General features: G+C 51.1%; 1 protein-coding gene across 17 annotated transcripts in view; it reads right to left on the bottom strand.

Annotated features, from left to right (window-relative positions):
• Window positions 1-19,030, bottom strand: part of LRP8 (LDL receptor related protein 8) — a 73,126-nt gene that overhangs the window by 18,485 nt on the left and 35,611 nt on the right. For 5 of the 17 annotated variants that reach the window (XM_023536746.1, XM_023536751.1, XM_023536753.1 and 2 more), the window contains exons 4-12: window positions 14,848-14,976; window positions 11,321-11,704; window positions 10,260-10,382; window positions 9,316-9,438; window positions 7,207-7,284; window positions 5,873-5,992; window positions 5,673-5,798; window positions 2,406-2,580; window positions 89-316 (exon numbers count right to left, since the gene is read on the bottom strand). In XM_023536746.1, coding sequence (XP_023392514.1) covers window positions 89-316; window positions 2,406-2,580; window positions 5,673-5,798; window positions 5,873-5,992; window positions 7,207-7,284; window positions 9,316-9,438; window positions 10,260-10,382; window positions 11,321-11,704; window positions 14,848-14,976 — 1,486 coding nt within the window. The remainder of the gene's footprint in view (window positions 1-88; window positions 317-2,405; window positions 2,581-5,672; window positions 5,799-5,872; window positions 5,993-7,206; window positions 7,285-9,315; window positions 9,439-10,259; window positions 10,383-11,320; window positions 11,705-14,847; window positions 14,977-19,030) is intronic. The other 12 variants (XM_023536749.1, XM_023536762.1, XM_023536754.1 and 9 more) reach the window with 9 other exon arrangements.

Raw genomic sequence — 19,030 nt, 5'->3', positions numbered from 1 at the left:
GGGCCTTCCAAAGCCCTCAAGAGAGCTCTTATGACAGACACATGAGGACTGAGTGCATACGGTGGGAGTTCTAGGTGGGGACACTCACCCTCGCAGGGGGTCGACAGCGATGGCCCGGGGTTCACTGAGGTCCTGGCTGAAAAGAGTGCATCGCCGGCCACCATCAACTGTGGCCACTGAGATGGTCTTGTTGCCCGAGTCTGTCCAGTAGATGTGCTTGTGGACCCAGTCCACCGCCAGGCCCTCTGGAGAGTGTAGCTGCTTGTCAATGAGCACCTCCTGCTCTGCTGGGTCACTGGCCTTGTCCATGTAGGCGCTAGGAGCAACCAGAGCTGACCATAGGACAGGTGTTCTACCCGCGCACCCCTCTGGAGTTGCCTATGCACCCTTCCCCTCTCTTCCTGTGGGCCATGGCAGTGCATTTTCGAGGAACTTGGCTAATTTCTATTCAACACATTCCCTGGACCACCATACAGGTGGAATCAGTATACAGGTTTGAATCAGCCATAGCCTCTGGCCTGGAGGAGTCCAGCTTAATGGGGGACGGAAATTTAGTTAGATCATTACAGTACAATGTGATTACGGAAAGTATGGAGACTACATCATCCTGGAGGGTTGGAGAGGCTTTGTAGTTGGAACACAAAAGACACTAGGAACACAAAAGACAGCAGAGGGAACAGCATGTGCAAATGCCTAGAGGTATGTGTTCTAGAGTATTGACTAAGGTGAGATATTCAGTGGGGGTAGAGCTGGGTAGGTGGGATATAAGACTGGAAGTAAGTGTAGGCAGGGGCCACATCCTGACGGGCTCTGCATGCCATACTAGGGAGTTAGGACTTCCTGGAGAGGGTAACTGAACAGGTCAGAGAACATGGTTAGATGAGCATATTAGATCACTGTGGCACCTGTGGACTATGAGATGGATTGGAAAGGAAGGGAATGAAGGCTGATTAGGAGGCTGTTACTGCATCCAGGTAAGAGATAAAGAGGGTCTGCAGAAGGCTTGTGCTGGTGAGAATGGAGGGCAGGGGCTGAAAATACAGTAGACACTGAGGCAACATTAATGAGACCTTCTGTCTCCCAAATACTGTTTTTCTCAAGTTTTTTCTTCTCCCCATAACCTCTCTCTGGGCAGTTAGTTCCATAGTGCCCACTGCCATCCATAAGTATGACTCTCCTATTAACACAACTCTCTGAAACCCTAGATTATAAAGCCAATTGGCCCCCCTCAGATGTCTCAGGGACACCTTGAACTCAATACATCCAAAGCTGCTCATCCCTATTCCCTTCAATCTCAGCCAGCTGTCCAGACTGCCCAACCCCCACCCAATCCTCCTCGACTCCCACCTAAGACACTAGAACTACCATTCACAAAACCTCCTAAGCCAGAACCTAAAACTCCCAGAATGAACCTGGAGTCATTTAGACTCTTCTTCCTCAGCCCCATATCCAGTCTGTCATCAAATCCTACCTCTTTTACTTATAACTATTGGGCAGGTACTGCTCTAGTTGTTCTCTCTCTCTTTCTCTCTCTCTCTCTGTGTGTGTGTGTGTGTGTGTGTGTGTGTGTGTGTGTGTGTGTGAACTGAGTATGTGTCTCTGTGTTGGGGCATGTGGTAGTCATCAAGATGTCAATGAGTAGCACTTGGTATATTTCCATCTATCCATTCATTGATCCATCCATCCACCTACCCACCCATTGCATAATTCTTTCAACAGTGCCCGGTCATCAGTAGTTCTGCCAACTAGATGGATCTCAGGACAAAGAAAGGACGTGATTACCAAAAGGAGGCCAGAACATGCATGGAGGCAGGCTTGTGGTATTTGAGAAAACCTAGGAGAGAACTTCGTGTGTGAAGAGCCTTCCTGAGCCTCAAAGTCCACAGACTGTGGTGTCACAAATCCAGTGACAGGCCGGACTGCGGGAAGTGCATCCAGGAAGATTTTCCTGACCCCTCGATTGGGTGAGAGGCCGCCTCTGTATGTTCCTCTCATGATCATCACAGTGGATGTCACTATGTTATGAGTGGGATCCTCCAGGCAGGACCAGGTCTGAGTCATCTTTGAGTCTCCAGGATCCAACACACAGATATGTGAGCTGCTTTGAAAGTCTTCACCAAAGCCAGGGATTTCTTCCCTTTTGCCTTGACTGAACATTTCCTGTGTCTTGCACTGCCCCATTAGGCCACCAGAGGTCAATCAAAACCCAAGAGTGTGGGGTTCAAAGCCGCTCTCTCAACCCTCAGTGTTTAAAGCCAAGTTCCACAGTCACTACGATCCTCTGTCCCTTCCCAAGCCCCATCTCTATACTGGGAAATCTTTGAGGCAGAGGAAGCACAGAGGCCACCCTTCCTCTTCTCTCCATCAGTCCCTATCCTGGCTGCAGGATACCTGCCACTGCTTACCTGTAGATCTTGCGGTAAGAGAGGTCACACCAGTAGATGCGATTGGTGGCAACTTCGACATCCAGAGCCACAACGTTCTTGAGCATAGGGATGAGGCGTGAGTAGTCTCGCTTTACCAGGTCTATCCTCCGCACTTCATGCCGGTTAGTGAAGATTAGGGATGGGCTTCTGCCAGCTGCCATTCGGGGAAGTTGAGAGAGAAGGGGTCAGCGCAGGAGGTGGGGAATCTAAAGACCAAGCCTCTATCACTGGATTGCTAGGTGATACCTCATTTTCCTGTAGAATAGGGGTGACAATTCCTATCTCATAGGTTAGGGGAGCAGATGAAATAATGGGTACAAAAAGCATAAGATGCAAAGGACCACGATTTTCATTCTTTCTATTAGATAAAAACTCCCCCTGAATTTTTTATAACCCCATTTCCTCCTCAGGCTTTCACCAATGGCCTTCCACAGCGTGACCCCAAGTTCCCTGTACAGCCTCATCACTCACTCTTCTAACACACTTTGATTCTAGCCACCAGACTACCTGTCATTACCTAGCCGCGGCAGAGTTCTGCTGCTTCAGGGCTTTTGCTTAAGTTGTCCCCTCTACTTAATGCATTTCTCCCTAGCAAATAATACCTCCTCTGCTTAGGGCCCCACTGCCAATAGTTCAAGAAGGGGTAATGCCAGCATTAACTATTTCAGAAAGATGACTCAGGCTCCAGTATGGAGGACAGACATTAGAGCTGGAGGTGAGACTAGAGGGACGAGATTCAGGGAGGTCATTGTGAGTCTTTAGTTTATGTAGAGTGTATTTGGGGACATGGCAAGAGATGAAGCTGCAGAGGATGGCAGAGGCCAGACCACAAAGGGTCCTGTGAGCTGGGTGAAGAGCTTACACTTTATTCTGAGCAGGGATGGGATGTATGTAATATGTGACACAGATTATATATGTGCAGTGGAGACAACATACAACTGCTCATGTATATACAAAACCTATTTTTAGATTTAAGATTAGATTTTAGGAAGATCATCAGTGACCTAGATATTGCCAGCTACTCCATATGGAGGGTCACTGTCCCACAGGCCTATGAGGGCCCAGCACTTAACACAGGCTGCCAGTCCCCCAGCATGTTTTTAGATGTATCAGACCACTCTCAGGCACCGATAATGTCTGATAGCAACACCTGTACCTGGAGCTGCCTGTGCCTTCTCCCCTTCTTATTTTCCAGCTGACACTTCTGCAGGCCACCTGGTCCCTGTCACTGTGCATCTCTGCCAGGCTAATGTGTTCCCAAGGGGCAGGGTGGGACTTTCACAGAGCCATGTGGGGCCTGCGGATGGGTATGTGACTTGGGTGGTATGATGGAGACTATTTCAAAGCACAGCAGGGGTGACGGAGAGCATGGTACAAACAGAGAACATAGAAAAAAAGGGCTCCAAGTGCAGAAAGGAGAAAGGAGGAAAAGTGGCTTCAAGGTCCAGCTCCGCCACTGACAAACTATGTGATTTTTCTCACTCCGAAATGAGAGCAATAGCACTTTATCTTCCTGAAGGTAGGAGCTGGATTACAGGATATCTGGAGGTGGTTTTTACTAAGAGCTGTGACTATGACAGGAACCCAGTATGTTTATGATTTGAGTTTTTGTGTAACGGCACTTTAGATATTCATCGAAATATGGGGGGTTTTGTGTCTACATGAGAAATTGTGTGTTGTCTGCACTGCACATATATAATCCGTGTTGTATATTACTGTGTCCCCTGTGGGGGTAAGAACAGGTTGTATGTTACATATGACATACTAATGTATGTGCTGTATATTGTACAGTTTGGGTGGCATGTTTTTGGGTTTATGGGCTACATGTCAATTATTATAGCTACTATATTGTTATAATCTATATATGCTGTATACTGTATTTGCGCATCTGAACTCCATGCTCATAGATTCAACTGCCTACTCAAATACCTCCACTTAGATGTCTAGTTTTCTTAAACTTAACATGTCCAAAGCAATCTAATATTCCCCACCATCTTTTCCAACTCCATAAATAGCAATCCCATTTTTCCTGTTCTCAGCCCAAAATCTTGGAGTCAGCTTTGACATTTTTTTCTCCCACATCGCACATTTAATTCATAAGTAAATCTTATTGCTCTAAAATAAATCCTGACCTTCAAAATATATCCAGTCTGTCCAACTCTCATATTCCCACTGTAACACTCTGGTCCAAGCCATCATCACCTCTCTTCCGGATTATTGCAAAAACCTCTTAATTGGTTTCCCTGCTTCCTCTCTTGCCCTACCATCTATTCTCAACACAGCAGCCAGAGGAAGCCAGTTAAAATGTAAGACACACCATGTCCCTTCTCTATTTAAAACCCTTAAAAGCTTACCCTTGACTTAGAGTGAAATTGAGAGTCAGCCATCACAATGGTGTAGCAGACCTTTGTGATCTGCTTCAAGTCAACTCTCTGCCTTATCTCCTCCTATTCTCTTTGCTCCAGCTGCACTGGCTTCCTCAGTGTTATCTGAAACACCAGGCATGCTCCTACCTTAGGGCCTTAGCACTTTCTCTTCTATCGCCTGATACTGCTGTCCCTGCAGATAAACGCATGGCTTATTCCTTCACCTCAAATGTCGCCTTCTCATAAAGGTGTGGGCTTCTCTGACCACTCTAAAACTATAACCCACTGCCCTCCTGGACTTCGCTCTTCCATTCCCTGCTTTATATTTCTCCTAAACCCTTATTACCATCTGCAATACACTGTATTTTATTTATTTATCTGATTTCTTGTCTGTGTCACCCACTAGAAGGTAAGTCCCATGAGGGCAGACAAGGATTTGTGTCTATTTTGCTTACTGCTGAATCCCCAGTGCCTATAACAAAGTTAGGTGTTCAGTATAAAGAACTGAATTACATGAATGAATTCAGTTGGCTGAACTGATCAATGTTAGGTCTGCACATATTCATGCTCTTTGTGTGAACTGCCTATGCTATGTATGTAGTCTGCATGGTCCAGTCTGTCTAAACATTGTATGTTGTATTATTGCGGTTTCTGTGGGCTGTACTGGGTGGCTCTATGAAGTGTCCATGTGAGGGTTAGTATACAGTGCATTGTGTGTGTGATGTGTATTTACACTCTGAGCACTGTGCATACAACCTGCTTTCTGCGTGTGTGTATGCATGCACACGTGTGCATAGCCATTCCTCACATATGCGGAAGCACATTGCATTCTATACCCCCCAGAGTTTCCCCGTTACTCCCCATCTTGGGATATCCATACCGACAGCCTTGCAGTTTTTGGTTAATGTGTCCATCTCATAGCCAGGGTGGCACTCGCACTTAAAGTAGCCTTTGTAATTGACACAGATTTGGCTGCAGGCGTCTGGGTCCTCACACTCGTCAATGTCTGTGGGGAGGAGCAGATGTCAAAACTGGCAGAAAGATCTGCCTTTGCTTGAAGGTGTGAGGGGAGGGTCTCACCGCCACAGGTCTTCTGGTCCAGGAGCCGGTAGCCAGCTGGGCAGGTGCACTCAAAACCGATCTTGAGGTCAGTGCAGATGTGGGAGCAGCCGCCATTGTTGTGCAGACACTCGTTCAGCCCTGGGGAGGGACATGGGCTCCTGAGGGTCCAGGAGCCAGACTGCAGTGGGGACCAGACAGGGGTGCACCCAGAGCTGAAGCAGAGACTAGGTGCAGCGGAACTCCCACAGAGCCAGGATGCTCTGTGGCCTCATTGAGCCTCAGCCTCATTAACCAGGCGACTGAGCAAGAGGAGGGCCAAAGAGGGGCAGGTCCTTGCTCAAGGCCAGACATACAGACAGTGACAGAGTGGAACCAGAATGCAGGTCCTTTGCCTCCCAGGCCAGGGCTCTGTCCACTGCCAGGCTTGAGGCAGCTAGGTAGTCTAGCTGCCTAAGGTCTTTCCTTTCACAAACACGTTTCTTCCAGCTCCTCCTTCCTTGTGACCTGAGTTGAAAGGGCCTTCATGTCATATACCACGTTTAACCCTCAGGATACCCCAGTAATCCCTTCTGAAATATCCTTGCTTTGACATCTCCAGCCTCTGAAGCCCACTTCCCTCCCGAAGCAGCTGGCTCCACCTGAACAAAGTTCTTCCTCATAGGATCAGCCTCACTGTAGCTTCTGCTTCCGCTCTCCTCTGCTGTGTAGGGCTAGCCAGAGTCTAATGGCTCCCTCGGAATCTCCTTAAAGTGCTTATTTCTGGTCCTCTACAATTTAGGTACCTTTCTCTGGATTCATACCATCTGTCCATGTCCCTCTCCGGACAGGGCCCAGAGCTAACCCAGCATGCGGAAGCAATCTGAACAAAGTGTGCCCTCTATTGAGCTGTGGTTATCTTAAGACTCCCAGGCCTTTTTCTAAATGAATTCTCTATCACGAACTACAATGGAATTTTTCATCTCCTCTCCTCTCAGCACTTGTCCCTCTTCCGACACTTAGTCATGGGCCTGGTCCCAGGGTTACCAACTGTTTCAAGGGATGAAGGGATGCCAGGGGGACATCTCGTTGCCCCATCATCCACTCCCTTACCACCTTCTGGCAGGATCCTAGAGGAGGTCAGAGAGGCCAGGACCAAGGCTCACCAAGTTCTAATAGCATCTTCTGAGTTTTAAAATCATAGAAGGTTAATTCTGCAAGCCAAGTGAAGGCACCATACCACCCCTCTGCCCACCAGGCTCATGCACCACCACTCCAGCCAAGCCAAGCAGAGCTGAGCTGAGCCAGCCACAGCCATGCACACAGCTGGTCTGAGCTGCCTCCCCCCAGGACATGCACAGCTGTGGATGCCCCACCTCCAGCCTGAGCCATACTTAGGGAATGTTCCCCTTCACCCCTGGGCCTCCTCCTGTTTCTCCGAGATGGCAGCAGAACTGAAAGAACAAGACCACAGCAACCCCATGACTAGGGGGCCTGGGAGTGACTCAGCCAGGCCTGGCCCTAGGAAGCCTCAGCCCCTTGGCATGGGTTGAGCCATGGTACCTTTGAGGTGGTCTCTGTGAGGTACCACCTCCAGGAATCTTTCTGTTACTCCAAGCCCTTCCTGCCCTCTCCCATACCATATTATTCCCTTGGGGCTATCTATTCATTTGTTCACCTACTCTCTGCCTCATTCATGTACCCACTCACTTTCTTCTTTTCCTTTTACAAGTAGCAGAAACTCAACACTGGTGTTTACTGAGCATGGATGGAATGGCATGTTTAGGAAGGCTCGGAAAGGGGAAAGGGGTGAGCCAAAGTGACTAAGGCTTCTATAGAAGAGGAAGGCAGAGTCCTCCAGGGCTGAGGTAGTTAGGGCAAGAACAGGGAGCTGGTCTGGACCTGTCCATCCTTGTCAGCCCTTCCCTAGAAGGCCAGCACTGAGGTGGAGGCTGAAGGGGAGTCTCTGGGCCTTCTCAATTCTATCTAGCCTAGAGGTGATTCTATTGGAGAGCCTGCAGGAGAGGAGAGGGGCAGATGGTCCAGAGAGCTTGGGCAGCATTTGAGGTCCCTCATAGAAGGAAGGGGCAAATCCTTCAGCAGGCCCTTCCCCAGCACATGCGCACACCTGCATGCATACACACACCAGCTTATATGCAGAGGCACAGACAGCCTATGGACTCCACAGACACATTCACACAGATGTGGGAACACACACAGAGACATGGGATGCAATTCCCTTGCTTTACTCAGAGAAGGAGGCATGGATACAGATACTGGCTCTTACCAGCACAGAGACACAAACACGTGCGTACATACGTCTCTTTGGTGTATCATGCAGAAGATGAGAGAGAAGAGAGTTTAGGTTAGCAGTCCCTGGCTAACTCCAAGTCTGGGCGGGGCTGGAGGCTAGGTTCAGTTGTTCCTGCTTCCCTATCCTCTCTTCCATAGGTTCCTTCTTCTGAGACTTTTCTTGGCAGGGCCTTTGGGGTGGGGGGTAGGTGGAGAGTCTATAACCTGCAAGTTCAGGTGCAGGCTGAGTAACCTTCACCCAGCAATTCTTCCTTTCAAAATCAATTTTTTAATCTTCAACAGGGACAGAAACATTCTGTTCCTAGGGAGCTCCAGAGAGTGAAGTTCCTCTGAGTGCCCAGGAAGGGAGGTGCTGGGTGAAAATGTCTGCAGGAAGGTAGGATGAGAGAGTCTGACCTAGGCTCTGTCCTCCCAGATATTCTCTGTCCAAACCCTTGACCTCAGAAATAAACTTTCCTGGAGCCCACACTGGGTTTCCTGTGTGTTTTCTAGGATACTCACCCCACCTACAGCCCACACTCTCTTGTTCTTTCTAGCCTGGAACCCATCCCGACAGCTCTAACCATCAGGACAGCCACCTCCTTCTGCTCCTCACACATATCCAGCCTGTTAGTCTGGTTCCCAGAAAGCCTGAGCTCCTCAGGGCTCAGGAATGGTATCACCCTCTGCTGCTTGGTCTGTCTTCCCCTTACCCAGGCCCTGCCTGAGCCGGGTGGCCTTGGCATGTGCCTCAACCGGCCACCTGCATGCTGTTTCCCACCTCTCCCTCTGCAGGGACTCCTTCAGGGGGATGGAAGGCCTCAGAGGCTGGGGCCCTGGCTAGGTCAGCAGGGTAGAAATACTGAAGAAGAGAGAATGTTCCAGACTGAGCACACACCCAGAGGTCTGAATGTGGAAGGAGTGAGGAGGAGAGGATGGGTTTGTGAGAGGAAGCACAACGTTTTGAGCATCTGGACTGGAAAGGAAAGGCCTAGTTTTGTAGAGATGCAGAACGAGAGGCCCCAAAAGTAAAGAGCCTGGTCTGAGGCCGCAGGGCAGTGTGAGAGGCCAGAGAGAGGGTCAGAGCAGAACAGGTGCTGAAGGGCAGGCAAGGGCTTTGGCCAGGCTGCCAGGAGAGGGTGTGGAAGGGAAGATTAGTTAGTCCAGCAGTTGGATGCGGACAGGTACTGTACCACACTCTTTCAGAGGCTCATCCGACCAGTCCCGGCAGTCCCTCTGAGCATCACACACTTTCCCGCCGTCCACGCACTCGCCACTCTTACACTGAAATCTGCGGGGACCCTCACATGTTGACTCTGTCGGGCCAGACAAAAGAGTGGACAGCACCTGTGAGACCTTCAGTAGGGAGGGCTGGCTGCATGGGAGGTGAGCAGAGCTCCAGCCCCAGTCCCCGCTGGTCTCTAGAGGGTGGCCTAAGACAGACAGCTGCATACAGGGCTGGTGGGAGCTCTGCTCACAAGGCAAGACCTCAGGGATGATCAGGACCCCAGCGATGATCAGGATGCCCAAGCATCACCTAGCTGGGCAGGGTTGGGGGCTCTCTGTCTTATCTGGCAGTATCAGAGCTCAGGGAGAGAAAAGAAGCAATGTAGCAACTCTACAGAGACCCTGGGGGCCAGACTGACCTCCTCCTGAGGGACACTTATGTCTCAGGGGCCTTGCATCAGGGAGGCTGCCTCACCTCCCAACGCTTTATCCATTTCCCCAGATGACCAGTGCATCGGGGTCCCTGCTCTTGCAGCAGGTGAGTGATGACCAGAAGAGCCATCTGGGAATTAAGGGGGCTCCCAGTGTCTACTCAGTCTGGGAACTAGTGAGAGAAGCCACTTGGAGATTTGGACGTGGACAAATGGTGGGGGCTGGACTTCCTGCAGTGCCCTTTTGTGCCCCGCAGGTACTTTCAGCTTTTGCAAAGTTCTTAAAAATCTAGTTCTGGTGCTATTAGGACTCCAGGGAGGGGATCCAGATGGTTTAGGGGCAACTGATGCTCTGGGGAAAGATGCATCTCAAGGACTAAGGGGAGGCAACTCCCAACTCTGTTCTTCCTGGAGCCAGGGAAAAGCTCAGGGCTTTTCCTCACAGAGGACTCTGCCCCTCCGCCTCCAACCACACGCACCCTGCAGGCAGCCAGCTTCATCACTCCCGTCTGGACAGTCCTGTTCCTGGTTGCAGAGCTTGATTGCAGAGACACAGGTCCCATCCCCACACTGGAACTCATCTCCACGACAGGTTCCCAGCGCTGCCAGGAGAGGGCAAGGGGCGAGGGTCAGGGCCAACATGGTGTTGGGACAGCTTTCCTCTCCCCACCCCCACCCCGTAGCCATCCCTGGCAAGAACAGAACCTGTGGCTGAGCGTGGGAGTCCTTGAAGGACACCTGACCAAGGCACTTGCAGTGTACGGATGGGAGACTGAAGCTCAGAGAGGGGGAAGGCCTCACCCAGAGTCACACAGTACTCTGGCTGGCAGAGCCAGGACTAAAACTCAGGTCTCCTGTTTCCCTGTCCACTGCCTCTCCCCAGGGCCACCTCTCCAGAGTAGACACATAGCCTTTTGAGTCTTGTTGCTTAAAGACTTCATCCTTCAGCAAACCCTTCCTGAGCACCCACTGTGTACAGGGTGCTGTGCCTGACATGGGAACACAGAGACTACTAAGAGTCTCCCATTCTCTAGGAGCTCAAGGGTGCAAAAGGGGGCTGAGGAATGAACAGAGGACAACAATAGTGTGGGATGTGCTGAGAGTGTCTTAGGGACCTGCAGGAGCCCAGGGAAGTGACCCAGCTGGAAAGGTGGGAGGAATCTGGGGGAGGCCTTGAAGAATGAGCAGGCCCAGCAGATAGGGAGGGGAGGAGGAGTTCCTGAGTGTACCAAGGTCTCCCAGCGCTGGAACCAGTGGGTGACTGCCTGGGACTGGGAAGGGCAGGGGTGGGAGGTATGACAGAGAGGGCATCATCAAAGGACACAGGTACCCACGAAGACCCTTGGCCTCTGGAGTTAGACCTGAGCTTTGCAGACTAGTAGCCACGTGACCTCAAACAAATCACTTTTCCCAAGCTACGGTAAATTGGGGTAATATAGACAAGCGAGGAAAGGAAGGTGTGCCTGGTGGACGCGTGGTGCGTCAGGCAGCCCAGGGCTGAGAGCAGCGGGGCTGGGCGCTATGGAAGGGCGGGGCTTACGGCAGTCGGCCTCGTCCGACTTGTCCTTGCAGTCGTGGTCGCCGTCACAGCGCCAGCCCAGGTGCACGCACTCGCCGCTGCGGCAGGCGAACTGGGCAGCGATGGCACAGGCAGCGGGCGCGGACGTGGCCCCCGGGCCAGTGCGGCCGCAGAGCTCCGCCACCTCGTCCGAGCGGTCCTCGCAGTCGAATTGGCGGTCGCAGACCCAGCGCTCGGGGATGCAGGCGCCGCCGTCGCCGCCGCAGCGGAACTCGCGGGGCCCGCAGGCCGGGTCAGCACAGCCGCGCTCGTCACTGCCATCGCCGCAGTCATCGTCGCCATCGCACACGAACACGGCGGCCAGGCAAGTGTGGTTGCTGCACTGGAATTCATGCGGGGCGCACACTGCGCGGGACAGAGAGCGGGTCGGCCCTCTGGACCTCATCCCCAGCTACCCGGCCCACTGGTCCTGCTACAAGGGTCCTGACCCTCACCTCTGGGCCACAATGAGCCCTGCTGGGGGGCCAAATGGTGGACATGTCCTCAAACGGGCTTCCAATCCAGGTCCTGCCAGGGTCATGCAGGGTGACCTTGGGCAACACACTTGCCCTCCCTGAGCCTCCCCAGCCTGACTGAGTGGGAATTCTAGTCCTGCTTCCAGCAGGACGGTGGCACTAGGAAAGTCTCTAAAGCTATGAAATGCTGCCTGTCTTGAAGAACTTTGTGATGTCCTAGGAAATGATATGCAACATGAACAAGTTCTGGAGCTGTTTCTTTATAGTACAGCAGCACAATTTAGCCTCTCTGCTCCCTACCCCCAGTTGCCTGAACTACCCTGTCTAAGTCCCCTGACCTGGCATCCAAAGCCACTGTCATGGAGCCACTCCTCCGTCCCATTACCTACCTCATTCCTGCACATACCCTGGCTTCAGTCACACTAGACCATTTGCACACGTTCCCACTTTGGGCCTTTGCTCAAGCTGTTCTATCCGCTGAGTACATACCTCTTGCCATCACTGTCTCTACACTTTACAATGAGTTCTCATCATTCAAGGGCCCAAATTCCACCTCTTTCATAATACACTTCATGCTCCCCTGCTTGGGAAGCCTCCCTTCACTTCTCCTCTCCTGTTGGGTGCCTTTCATATCATGCTCGGGTGACTAGGTTTCATATCTTTCCTACTCTGTCTGCCCCATGACCACAAATGGCATGTGGATATGCTCTGAGACTAACTCAAGGCCTGGCACAGAGCTCCCTGCAGTGAGCAGGTGTGGCATGGATGGATTCTGGACTAGCCTGTGTGTGAGGAGTAATTTAAGGATGTGCAGTAGTTAAGGACACAGGTCACTGGCTCTGCCTGGGGCCCTGGGCTTCCCCTCTCTGGTGGGCTGCTCTGAACTCAGGAGCTAGGAGAGCCTTAGAGATTGCCAGCACAACTTCCAGTTTACAGATGAGGAAACTGAGACCCAGAGAAGGGAGCAATTTTACCAGGGACACACAGTCAGTCCAGGGTGACAAGGAAACCAGAACTCAGGTTGGGGCTCTTCCTTCCTACTCTGATTCCTCTTGGTTTTCTGGTTTTCTCCTGGAGTGTATACTTCCTGGAGTGTAAGCTGTTTCCAGAGCAGCAACCTCCTTGCCTCTTTCCCTCCTTCATTCCTTACACATAGGCCAAGAATGAGCCTGGAGGTTCAGGGGGCAGGTAAGCGGCCACAGGTAAGTGGTGGTGGCAGCACCAGATCTTTCCACATGGGGGCGCTAGGAGTCTGTTTTTATTTTCTAATAAAATTATTTCATTGTTTCTGAACATAAAATAGAATGATGTCTTCAGTTTCGCATGTAGGCAGCTCATGTCATATATTACTGACAGTTCTATCAAGTTTCTGACAGATGCATTTTTTTCCCCTTCTGGGTTTTTGGGATGTTAGGGCATTGGTAGGAAAAGTACACACTACGCTGTGATGTCTGCCTCTCAAGATTATGCCAATGCCTAGATTAGCTCCCCTCCTTCCTGTCCAGATGCAGCCAGTACATGTCCAGGGAGGGAGGACTCATTATGTCTAGAGTTCTGGGAGGAAGTGCTTCTTTGTACTGTGTTCTCTCCAAGGTTTTGATGCTGACAGCATCTTTAAGATCTATATTCACAGGCCTACGCGCAGAGACCCAACTCCCAGCATTCACAGATGGAAGAAGCTCTGAAGGATGAGAAAAGAGAATTCTTTTTCCTTCATGCAGGTGGTTGGGAGCTGTAGAGGAGAAGCCCACTAATTCCTTCTAACACTCCTATCTGTAATAATTAACAAGAACTGTTCTGCCACAACATGCCCTAGTTAGAGCTATTCTCACCCCCTGCAATAGTGACTGATGGCCTTTATGACTGAGGAAACATCTGATTATGGGGGCTAGGAGGGGAAAGGATTCTCGTTGGCTGATGAGGCACCACAAAATTATCCAGCTGAAGAAACGAGCCAGTGCCTTCACTAGGGGTTTGAAACTTCTGGCCCCAGCCAGGATCTCCCCCCACGCAGATGCTTCCTACTTCAGACACATCCAAACTCCAGACTTAGAATCTTAAGAGTGCTGTGACTCAGAAGCCTCCAGAGGAGATGGCATCTACCCTGGGCCAGGAAGGATGGATAGGATGCAAATGCAGAGGCTGGTGGAAAGAATTGGGTGGAAGACTGTGGTGGGCAAGTGCCTACCTGGCAAAAGCTCCTGAGTGACTGCCCATACATATCTCAGCCCAGCTTCACAGCCTAGTTATTGACAGCCAGTCCATCTCCCCCATTAATCATGAGCTCCCAGAGGGAGGACTGTGTAGGATTCTCCTCTTTGTCCCTTGCAGAGCCTGGCTCCAGTAGGTGCCCATTGAATTGAAACGAGCAAGGCCTGGCCACGCTCCCCACTGGTGCAGGACCTGCTGGCCTGCTCCCCAGGAAGGAGATAATCCTGTGTTTGAAGCTCAGTGATGTGGAACAGTCCCAGTGACTACTTCCATCTGTCCCTGCTGAGGCTGTTGGGAATGTCTTCACCGCCTGGTGACATTTGCACTCGAATCTAAGATTTCAGCAATAGTCATCCTTCACACCTCAGGAATCTATCCCCCCCACCCCACCCCACTGCCAGTGCCCTAGCCCAGGCCACCATTTCTTGCTATGGCCCCCTGCCTGTTCTCCCTGCCTTCGCTTGGAGATCAGTAGAGACTTATGGAATGGATGAGCAAATGTCAGGCATGGTAAAAAACTCATGAGCTTTACTGTCCAGACCTGAATTTGAATCTCTGTTCCAGTTCCATCACTCATCCTTGGGTCCTTTTCCTCGCTTGTCTGAGCCTCAGTGTCCTCACCCATAAATTGGAAATGATAATGGCTACTTATGAGGTGGTAATGAGGATGAAAGAAGAAAATGTCTCCAAAGTGCCTGGCCATTGCTAGTGTCCTGATCATCACCCTTTCCTCTCCACTGACCAACCCTCCCCCCGGCCCCCCACCGCCCAGGGCTGCCTGACCATGCTGGGTAGACATTGGGGATCTGACCCCGGACTCACAGGTGGCACAGCCGGCCTCGTCCGCTCCGCTTTCGCAGTCCTTCTCCCCGTCGCAGCGCCACGAGGCGGGCACACACTTGTGGCTGGTGGGTCCACAGCTCAGCTTCTCTGCAGGACACACCTGCTTGGCTGTGGAGACAGACACACATGCATGGCTGTGCAGACAGACACACGTGCATGGCTTGGCCAAGGGGGATACAGTGCATGGCGCCAACCAGTCATATTGCCTGGTCCCAGCCACCTGGCCTGAGGCCCTGAGAATCCATCAGAGACTTCCTGTTTCATGTCCCAGTTTCTTCATCTGAGAAGAGGCCCATGTCTGCCCCTAAGGCTTTCTGAATCCTACATCTGACTCTACTGCTGCCCTGCCTAACACCCTGGCTCCTGGTCCCTGGCACTCAAGCCAATCCTTGATCCAGCCAACCCCTGCCTGCCTCACCAGCCCTACCTCCCACCCCTCCAAACTTCCCCTTTAAGCTACACCAACATGGAGCTGCCATACCGTGCATGCATATCTGTCATTTCCCATCTGTGTATCCTTGAGCAAGACATATCCCAGTTAGGCCTTGGTTTGCCTTCCAGATCAATGACACCATGAACCAAACCTGTAGATCTGAAGGGCTCTCCAAGACCCCAACAGCTGCCTGGGTACAATGCACCCCCTCTAAGCCCCTACCCTGGCTATGATGCCAAGCCTGCTGCTGAGAGCAGCCTCTGAGTGGCAGGGCCCAGTGGGACCTCACAGCTATAATTACTGCAGCCGCAATCAGAGGCTGACTCAATCAGGAGCCCGAAGCCCCAGGGCTGATTCTCAATTTGGAAGAAAGAATGAGAACCCTGATCAGGGCTGAGGATGGCTCTCACCCTGAGCATTCCAGGATGACCCACGTGACAGACCCAGCCAAGGCAGACACATCTGAGACCTTGGTGGCTGGCTCCTGACTGCCTTTCAGGGTATACCGGAGGCCCAAACTCAGTGGTTTCTAGGGTATGCCAGGCAGTCTTAGTCTTCACAATAACCCAGCAGGGTGAAGATTCTGTTGTGGCCTCCAGCACAAGATCAGCATGGAGGTCAAGAGCATGGGCTCTGGAGCCTGGCTGCCTGGGTTCGAGTCCTAGATTGGTCACTCACTGGCTACCTACCTTGGCCAAGAATCCTTATCTCTGTGCTGATAAAGTGGTGATAATACTATTTCTACCTCACAGGATTGTTATGACAACTAAGTTAATGCCTGGAAAGCACTTAGGAGAACGCCCAGACCTGTGCGCACTGATGATACCTACTATTATTCTCCACACATAACAGGTGAAGATTGATTTATTCTCTCAGTGAGTGTCTATTGAGCACTGCTGTGCACCAGACACAGTGGAAGTCACACAGCTGGTTAAGAACAGAGTGAGGACTCAGAGCTAGCTGTGTCTGATGCCAGAGACTGGACACAGTCCATTGCACCCAGAGGCAGAGGGTTACTGTTGTCTGACCCTAGTTCTTCTCTTTGATCTCAGAACAGTTTACTCTCTTTTTCCATAGCTGGGATGAGAGGCCACAAGGGATGGAGAAAAGGGCATAGACAAGATGGGGTTGTCGGTGGGTATCTGAGTCCAGGCCTCAAAACACTACTGCACCATGGGAGAGGAGTTCCTTAGACCCAAGTGTGTACCCCAAAGTTATCCTTAGGAATACATTTCATGAAATAGAAGGCAACCTATTGGAAATACAGGATTCACAGGATTCATTTTATAGAAATTTCCCTTTACAAATAACTCTTGGATTGAGCCCTGTAAAGTGCTGACACTCAAAGACCTTTTACAAAGACCACCTTGGGGCTGCAATGAAGAGTGGTTAAGGGCCTGAGAGTCAGGAGGTGGGGCCCTTCCAGGGTATATCTGTCACCAACACACACTGTGGGACCGCAGTATGCACTTCCCCTCTGGGCCCACCAGAACACAAGAGAGCTGAAGCTGACCAGCATTTCCCAGTCCTGACCAATGGATGAGGGTGTAGGGGCTGTTGGAAATGCAGAGTCTTGGGGCCTAGCTCATACTAGACTGAATCCAGACTTCAAGGGCAGAGCTCAGGAATCTGCATTTTAGTAACACCCGCCCCCACCCCTGCTGATTCCCATTTGAGAACCCCCAGGTTATCATTCTGCAAGTCCAAAAGCTATAGGATACTTCATCTATAGGATACATCATCTAAAGTGACAGCAGTGTTTGTTTGTTTCTAGCCCCTGCAAAAGCAGTGAGATGGAGAGGGACATCCCCAAGCCAGGCCTCAGGAAACAACCTTGCACAGGAGTTGGAAGGAAGCCATATTTACTGAGCACCTACAGTATGTCAGGCTGCTCCATGCTGAGGATTTAATAATTCCACATTTCACTTTTACCCTTACTCTGACAGGTAAATAGTCTCTGCAAGCTCTGGGCACAAACTCGAGGGCCACCATTCACAAAGATCATCATCATGTCAACAGTGCCCTTGGAGTGGAGCAGGGCAGTGGTCCCTCATCCATTTTACAGATGAGAAAACTGAGGCTCAGAGAGGCCAAGTAACTGGCCCAGAGATGCACAGCAGTGAAAGGCAGGATCTAGGTTCCTCTGATTAGAGTCCTGCCCTTTACATCAAACCCCACATACTCTTGTGGGTGAAGTGGTCCAGACCTGGCCCCAGACTCTACGCCCAAAAGCCCAGGTGACTGAAATATCTCTTGACTGTCTGTACCACCTCCGGGGGCCTGGTTCTGAAGACCCCAGTGCAGCAGGCAGCTGCTTGAACTTTTAATGAATATTTATACAGTTAATTGCATAACCTTTCAGCAAGGACAATGATTAAACAATCCGTCTGCTTCCTTTCTTTATAATTAATAAGACTTTTTCAGGGTCCCTAAATAGACAGCTCTAATTACAGGGTCTTGAGGATTCAGCAGTGCCTGACACCAGCCCTCCTGCCCTCAGAGAACCAAGGCACTGTCTTGGAATGCCGGGACATGCAAGTCCGTGGAGGTCATATTGAGGAGCAGCCACTGGAGTGACAGGAGACTGAGGCCCAGAGAGGGTAAGGGCCCTGCCAAGACAACTAGATGCTGGGTGTTCCAACTGCCTATCTCTCCTGGAAACTCACTGCCTCTGTTGTAATGCAGCTCTTCCCCAAAGCCAGATGAACCTCACTCTCAGGGCTCCTGGGCAAGGCCTGTCACTACTTAGCCCTGGGATGTTGGTCTGGGTACGTTAGGTACTGACGTACATTACCTCCTTATGAGGTGGGTACTATCACTACCTTCATTTTACTAATGAGGATACCAAAGCCCAGATAGGGTAAGTCCTTTGCTCAAAGTCTTGCAGTGAAGGGTAGAGCTGGACTTCCATTCTGGGTCTTGATTCCAGTTACACTGCTTGTCTTATTGCACTTAACCACTGCACACGAGAAAGGCAGGCCCCACCAGTCCAAACCCTCTCTCCGCCCTGTCAGTCTCTTTGGCATCTCTGGGATCAAAAGTGGTCACTGGAGGAAGGAGGCTCACCAGGCCTCTGCTCAGGCAGGGTCTGCAAGATGGCAGATGGCCATCTCCGATGTCTACTTTCAAGATGACTGAAGCCAAAGGCTCCAGGCAGCACGATGCAGAAGACAGAGCATGGGTTTTGGAGTTGGACAGACCTAGGTCCAAATCTTATTAACTAACATGAAGGTCATCCTTCTGCAAGTCACTTAACCTTTCTACACCCTGGCTCCTCTCATCTGAAAATGGGGTTACATAATCTCCTATAGTTGGTAGGTGGTTTAAATGGGGAAACATGGCAATCCCTACACTCAGAGCCTAGAGCAAACTCGGAGCTCAGGAAACAATTGCTCTTGTTTTATGTCATGAACTGCAAATGCAAAGGGCTGGGAGGGCCCTGGTCTCACTCCTGGAGATCCATGTTTTCACAGTCCGCATGGACCACCATGAAGTAGTCCCCATCCCAGAATTTGTACCTCTCTCTCTTTCAATCTCTCTCTCTCTCTGTTTTTCTGTCTGTCCCTGTCTCTCTCTGAGTTGGATGCCTAAGGGATGCTTTCGGCCTGCTATCCAAGTATCCCCAGGTTTTGAGAGGTAGGAGTGAAGAACTCACTGTCTCAGACATCAGGAATCCTGTACAGTTGCCAAGGACCTGACACTGCATCCTAAAGTGGCTGTAGGCATTGA

Source organism: Pteropus vampyrus, unplaced genomic scaffold (assembly GCF_000151845.1).
Source record: "Pteropus vampyrus isolate Shadow unplaced genomic scaffold, Pvam_2.0 Scaffold170, whole genome shotgun sequence".
NCBI lineage: Eukaryota > Metazoa > Chordata > Mammalia > Chiroptera > Pteropodidae > Pteropus > Pteropus vampyrus.
The sequence above is the reverse complement of the archived record's forward strand: the minus strand, read 5'-3'. Positions and strand labels throughout refer to the sequence as shown.